Here is a 6,924-nt window from a genome sequence, read left to right on the forward strand (position 1 = left end):
TAGGGTAGATGAGGCACGTAGTCTTTTGAAACAGCCAGTAGCTCCATTACCTGAATATTCTAGCACTGAGGGAGAAGATTTTTTAAAGTTTATTAGAGAGTTTGAGCTTACTACTGCTTCATACAGTTACCCTGATAGGGATTTGTTTTTGTTATTGTTACAGCAGGTTTCTGGAAATGCTAAAACACTTCTAAACTCTCTCGAAGTAGATAAGCAGACGTAAAAGGATGTGAAAATGTTATTAATTGCTGCCTTTGCTTCTCCTGAGAATCTTAAATTTGGAACTATAAAGAAGCTGACTGAGCTTAAGTTAGGTTATAATGACGATCCATTTGAATTCATTTCCAAAACTAAAATGATTCAGGAATCGTTCAGGTCTTTATCTTTGAGTGTAGATGAGGTAATACAGTATTTTGTATGGAATGGTTTAAACGGAGCTTTCAAAACTCATTTAATTCATGTCACTGGTAAGAATAAGCCTTCCGTTAAGAAAATTTTGGATATTTTTTTCACTGCAAATGAGCGTTATATGCAGTATAAACCACATAAAGTGAGTAAGTTAGAAGTCCCCAAAGGGGGAAAGAAACTAATAGTTCTAGTTTTGCTGCTGCAGTCAATACTAAGTCTTGTAATATTTTTGATAATTGCCCTTTGTGTTCGGATGTTGATAGACATTCTATTTCTCATTGTACAAGATACAAAACTCCCCAAGCAAAGATTGATAGAATCGGTCAACTGAATGGATGTACGAAATGTGCTAGCTTAAACCACAAAGCAAACTCTTGTCAATTTACGTTTAGGAAGAAATGTTCTCATTGTTACGGCTGGCATTTTCAATTTTTGTGTACTCGTGGTTTTTCCGGTTCACATACTAAGACAGCTGTTGACAATGTAAATAGTGCTAGTGCAAACAAAGTGGAAGCAAGTAGTGGGGTTATAGTTTTGCAAAGTTTAAGTTTTGATTCGGTGCATCCCACTTTTTCATTTAACATCGGCAATTCCTGCTACCGTGCTCTAAATGATAGGGGGTCACAAAGTTCATTTGTAAGCGAAAGGTTGCAGGCATCTCATGAGTAAAGTCCTTCAAATGAATGTAAAATTAACTATTAAAGGATTCAATAAGCCTCGGTTACATCAAAGTAAACGCATCCTTATCCCCCCCCCCTCCCTGCCCCTCCTACCCCCTTACTCTCGAGTACCACTTGACTGTCTCTCTCTCCTCCTTGAACTTCAATTCTTATCTACTAACCATCAGTAGCCCTTTCACCCGGAGTTGCCGTTGTGGTCTAAAAACACTCTGGGGGCACTGGGTATTGTTGCAGCGTCTAGGCTCCTACTTCTTCAGTAGTGCCTACATAGGATAGGGCTTAGCCATAAGTCACTGTCTCTCATAAAGTGACATCTAACCTCTTCATCTTTATTCATTTCAGTTTTTTGGTTCTAGCTCCGTTAATAGTTAATCCTTGAATTTTTTTGCAGTTCCCTTAAATCTTTGATATTGGTCCATCCAACCCCAGTCTCAAAATTTGTGCCACGCGGCTGCAACACCATTTTCTCAAAAAAGTCAAAATTTTGATCCGCCGAAAAGTTACGTGAAATCCCGTAGAGTTCGTTTCCCCCATAAGAATACTTAAGTTAAATTTCACTTTATATGTAAATACCTAAATGCATGTAACTTTCTTCTCTTCACTGCAATGGGGAAAGGGAAGATTAAAGATACCAGTCAGCGATCTGACAATGATGCCCGAAGGACGGTTGTATGGATTATCCTACAGGATAACTCCTGCTTCATCCATAAACTAACTAAGGTCAATAACATTTATTTGGCTATAGCTGATGAAGCCACTATTGAAGATCATCCTTCCCAATACTAAGGAAGCTTTCCTTAGTAAGAATTTTGAGGTCCTAGATCCCCCTCATCTTTATGCCTTACGCACCCTGTAAACCCCCACGAGAGATCTTTTTAATTTATTACCTTTTTTGGTGCTTTTAAAGGCACCTGAGCAACATATTTCAGCAAAATACAAGACCTGTATCCTGCCTGAAATCTTGTTATAAGCCTTTTAATTTTGTATCTGTCTGTCAAGTTATACAAAATAATTTTAATATTTCTTAAATTCATTGGCCAAACATGATGACATTAAAGCTTTGAGCATGAAGTATTACCTTAGACCCTTTGTAATGATTAAGATATAAACACTATTATATTACTTGAAAATTTTAATAAAGCCTGATTAAATCAACATGCATGGTTTATTTAATGATTAATTCACATTATATGAAAGCAAGACTCATGTTGTTTCATTCAAATAAGATTATTATCATATCATTTAAAGTATTAAGACGAAAAATAACCTGTGTCAATCCTAGCAATTCTGTTAGTCAGAATCTACCAAAAATGGTCCTTCGTTTGTCTTCTGCTCGGATGAACTCCTCAGCAATCGCCTGTGGACTTAAGGTAGCTAGACGGTCACGATGTACATGGCAAATCATGAGGTGGTTAAGGCGTTGCTGACTCATACTGCTACGTAACCATGTCTTCAATCGTCTGAGAGCACTGAATGACCTCTCAGCTGTACAGGAACTTGCTGGGGAGACAAGTAAAAGGCGTAACAATGCTTCTACCTGAGGAAACATTCGGCGAACTTCTGGTACCATATCTGCGAAGATCTTTCTATAATCTTCAACTGTTGACCCCTTAAACTGGTTGTGGAAGAAATCGAGTTGCTGATTCAGAGATTCATTGAGTTCTGGATACTTTGTGATAATTTCTGGCTTATGTGTCCCAGTCAACAGTACTGACGATAAATCTTGATACTCGGTGAGATCAGTGGAAGTGAAGTATTCTTTAATGTTCAGTACGGCAGCATCAATAACACTGAAGAACTCAACTCGATAAAACTCTTCAGCTGAGTCATGACAGTAGTTAGAGGCAAATCCTAATCCTTGGTCTAGCCTCTTTGGTATTTTTTTCTTTCTTGGAAGAGGAATTGCGTCTAGGTCACACAGATGGAGCTTCTGTTCTGCTTCTTCAAATAATCTCTTGAATTTGTGCTCGCATCGAAGTGACTGTAGGCTCTTTATGGTAACCTCTGCAGCTTCTAGCATTCCAGATACTGTCACTTTTGATCCTTGTAGGCTCTTGTTGAAGTTTTCTAGACATTGAATAAGAGGAAGTGATCCATATAATCCAAGTAGACATTCCCCTGAGGACAAACATTTGTACAAACCTGCTGCTCGGGATGCAGTTGTTGACCCTAACTCCTTTGCTGCCTCCTGGAGGGCAGCCAGTACATCAGGGTAATTATCTAATACTGCTTTCACTGCAGCATATCGTATAAGCCACCGTGTAGGACATATTGGCTTCAAACTTGTTGGTGAAGGAGTGTTGAGATCATCTGTGTGAATATTAAGGTACATATGTTTGAACTTTCCTGAACTTCTGTAGAGGGTGCCTAGCTCTTGAAGGTTGTCTAAAGCATTTTTTATGAAGAGAGAATTTGGTATGGCCTTGCTGATAATTAGGTGGGTAACATGAGCTCCACAATGCACATACAGAGCTAGTGGTTGCACCTTCTTTATCTCTGCCTGACAGCCTTTATATTTTCCTGACATGTTACTGGTACCATCATATGTTTGAGCCCGGAGGTGTTTAATTGGTAGTTGAAGAGATATAAGCGTGTCTTGCAGCATTTTACTAAGAAACACTCCTGTAGTTGCCGACACTTGGTACAATCCTAGCAGCTCTTCATGAACATTGAGTTTGTCATCGACATATCGCACACACACAGCCTCCTGTTCATTGCCTTGGATATCTTGGGTTCCATCAGTAATAAGGCCAAATTGTGTTGACATTTGATTAACATCATTGCAGATTTCTCTAACTACAGCATTGGCTATTGTCTTCAATATGTCATTTTGGATTGGAACAGAAGTATATGAAACTTTGTTGGACAACCATACTTTAAGCTTTTTGTCATCCTCAGCCCTCAACTGCAAAAGTTTTTCAAAATTATCCTCTGAGGTTTCATGACCTCGGATGGCAAGGCCTTGCTCTGCTAGGTATTTCAGTGTGGTAATTATCTTAATTAGAGCAGCACGTGACTGGTGTTGATCATGCAAAAGTTGAGATGATAACTGGCTACTGATACCTTCTTGATGTTTGTGGAATTTTAAATTTTCTACTGACAACTTGTGTGCTGCACTTTTTTCATGACTGCGGAATTTCTGAATCGCTTTTTTCCAGTTAGAAAACCCTGATTTTAGGAATACATCTTCAGCACACCGAGCAAAATCAGACAGCCTTTATGTGAAGCTCTTACACATGTATGACATAGAACTCCAACAATACTCTCATGAAAATGCAACCATGAGAATTCATTGTACCAACTACTTTGAAATCTTAGTATAATCACCATAATGAATACTAAAAATGTGGGGGGGACAAATGATACTATGTCCCCCCCACTTTGAAAAGTGGGGGGGACTTGTCCCCCCCGTCCCCCACCTGTTGACGCCCATGCCCTCAACAATCTGTGACAGCTAATGATGCAATGGATACAGATGAGATCAACAGGAAAAGAGTACTGAGTGACTCAGATTCTGATATCTCTGAGCCTGCAAATCCTGCTAAAAAACAGCCACAGCCCTCCACCTCAACATCTGAACCTTTATACATTGAACTTCAAGGAGCTACTGCTCTCCCTCCCCTTCTTCCAATGAAACAATCAAAACCTAAGGTTGGTCTAAAACTGTATACATCCATTAATGCAGCAAACCCCCCTAGATCCGCATCCCATGAATCCATCAAGAAAATGATTTTTGAAACCCATACTATCAAATACCTATTCACTGAAAAATTAGACTACAATACAGTTGTCCAGTACATTAATGATGGCACAATAGAACTGGACAAATACAGTTCTAGGATTGCCCGGATCAGTTCAGATAAGTACAGGAGGTTAAAGTCAGGCTTTTATGACTTGACCAAAGGACAATTACCATAATGGATTCCCTCATAGTAATTCAACATAATGTACTAAAGTGGACGTTCCTCAGATGTAAGGAACTTATTAATATCTACTCCTCCCTCTCTCCTCATCTCATACTTCTTAATTCAACTGGAATTCCTGATTCTAGCCGTATTAAGATCTGGAACTATGTGTTTCAGTGTAATACCTCTGGTGAACAAAATGCTGGTACAGCAATAGCAGTTCGACGGGATGTTACTGTCAAATTAATAGATGGTTTCAATCATGATCTGATTGCTGTCGAAATACAGACAGTACGGGGACCAATTATAGTCGCAACGACCTATTTACCCCCAAGAAACCCAGTATTTCCACAGCAGGATATATTATCATTGATGAGACGTAACATCCCAGTCTATCTGCTGGCTGATCTTAATGCAGCTCATCCAGCCATTGGTTATAACAGACCCAACCCCATTGGCACATTAATGAACGGCCTGATGAATAGAAACCGTTTAAGGTTCTTAGGCCCAGATTTTGATACGTTTTTTACCAGAAGAACCTCTAGTAAGCCAGATATACTTTCCAATAGATTTCACATGTTTAATTATTCAATTACTCAAGGCCCCTTAACCATTTCAGATAATCTTCCTATTATTTTAAAGCTTGCTGTGAGACCCATTATGGTGGTCGCTAATCCTACTATAGATATGAACAATGCGAACTGGGAACATTTTAAGGACACTCTCGATGACTCTCTCTACTTTTGACGAACCCGATAACATCTTAAAGGATAAATCTTGCATAGACGATAAGATAGCTTTTTGGTATAGGAAGATCAAGGAAGCATCAGAGCTCCATATCCCATTTAAAACTTTCAGGACCCTACCATATACCAAAGAAACAGATTCTCTCAAACTACTTCAGATCAGATATAAACAAGCCCTAGAAATAATTAATAACCGAAGTCCCACACATCAACTTTTTGAGTACATTCATAATATACAAGAACGGATCAAAATAGAATCAATTGAACTCATTAATACAACTTGGGAGGTTCTGTTAGATAAATGTGAAGGTTATTATAAAGACCCTGGAAAGTTTTGGAATATGATCAAGAAGCTGTTGGGCTCAACTTCTCAACCTATAGCATACATCACTCATAATAACGAAAAAATTTATTCATCTTAAGATCAGGAGGTGATATTCAGAGACTTCTGGTCCAATATCTTTAAAATAAACCCAATAGAAAATCTAAGGTTCGACCAACAACATGAGCAGCATGTCACTGAGACAATCCGTGAACATGCTGACCGTATAATACCTTATGATTAACAGTTTTAAAAACAAAGCTCCAGGCGACTCTAAAATAAATAAACTTATCCTTACAAATTTGCCAAATTCGATGCTCTCTTTTCTTTGCAACATCTTTAATGAAACTTTGAGTATGGGTTATTGGCCATATTATTTAAAAAAAAGCAATACTTCCCTTAGTAGGGAAAAAGGGCAAAGATCTCACCTCAGTCTCTAACTATAGACCTATATCCTTATTAGAGACCCCTGGTAAGATTCTTGAAAAAATTATTAAAGAAAGATTTGAGGATTTCCTTGAGGAAAATTTACTTACTAATAACAACCAGTACGGATTTACAAGGGGCAAAGGGACCCAACTTGCATTAGCCTGTCTCTATGAATTCATTGCTGTCAAGTCAAGTCTTAGAGGTAGTTGTAACCTAATTTCTAGAGATGTCAGCCGAGCTTTCGATAAGGTATGGCACGAGGGTCTTAAATACAAGTTCATAGAAGCACAACTACCAAATCTAGCTACCAGGTTATTATGTAACTTTCTTGACAATCGAGTGGCCATGATCAAGATTAAAGAATTTATAGGACCAGAGTTTCCACTTCTATCTGGTGTTCCTCAGGGTAGTGTTCTCTCCCCTTCACTTTACAA

The 6,924-nt window shown here is 38.5% G+C and overlaps 1 protein-coding gene across 1 annotated transcript; it reads right to left on the reverse strand.

Moving 5' to 3' along the window:
• Positions 1-2,382: 2,382 nt before the first annotated feature.
• LOC137637205 (zinc finger MYM-type protein 1-like) lies at positions 2,383-4,521 on the reverse strand. The gene is made up of 2 exons (XM_068369468.1): positions 4,508-4,521; positions 2,383-4,303 (listed from the first exon to the last, which is right to left on the reverse strand). Exons 1-2 carry the CDS (start codon positions 4,519-4,521, stop codon positions 2,383-2,385), a joined length of 1,935 nt encoding a protein of 644 aa, XP_068225569.1.
• Positions 4,522-6,924: the final 2,403 nt, after the last annotated feature.

The sequence above is a fragment of the Palaemon carinicauda genome, unplaced genomic scaffold (assembly GCF_036898095.1).
Source record: "Palaemon carinicauda isolate YSFRI2023 unplaced genomic scaffold, ASM3689809v2 scaffold58, whole genome shotgun sequence".
Classification (NCBI taxonomy): Eukaryota; Metazoa; Arthropoda; class Malacostraca; order Decapoda; family Palaemonidae; genus Palaemon; species Palaemon carinicauda.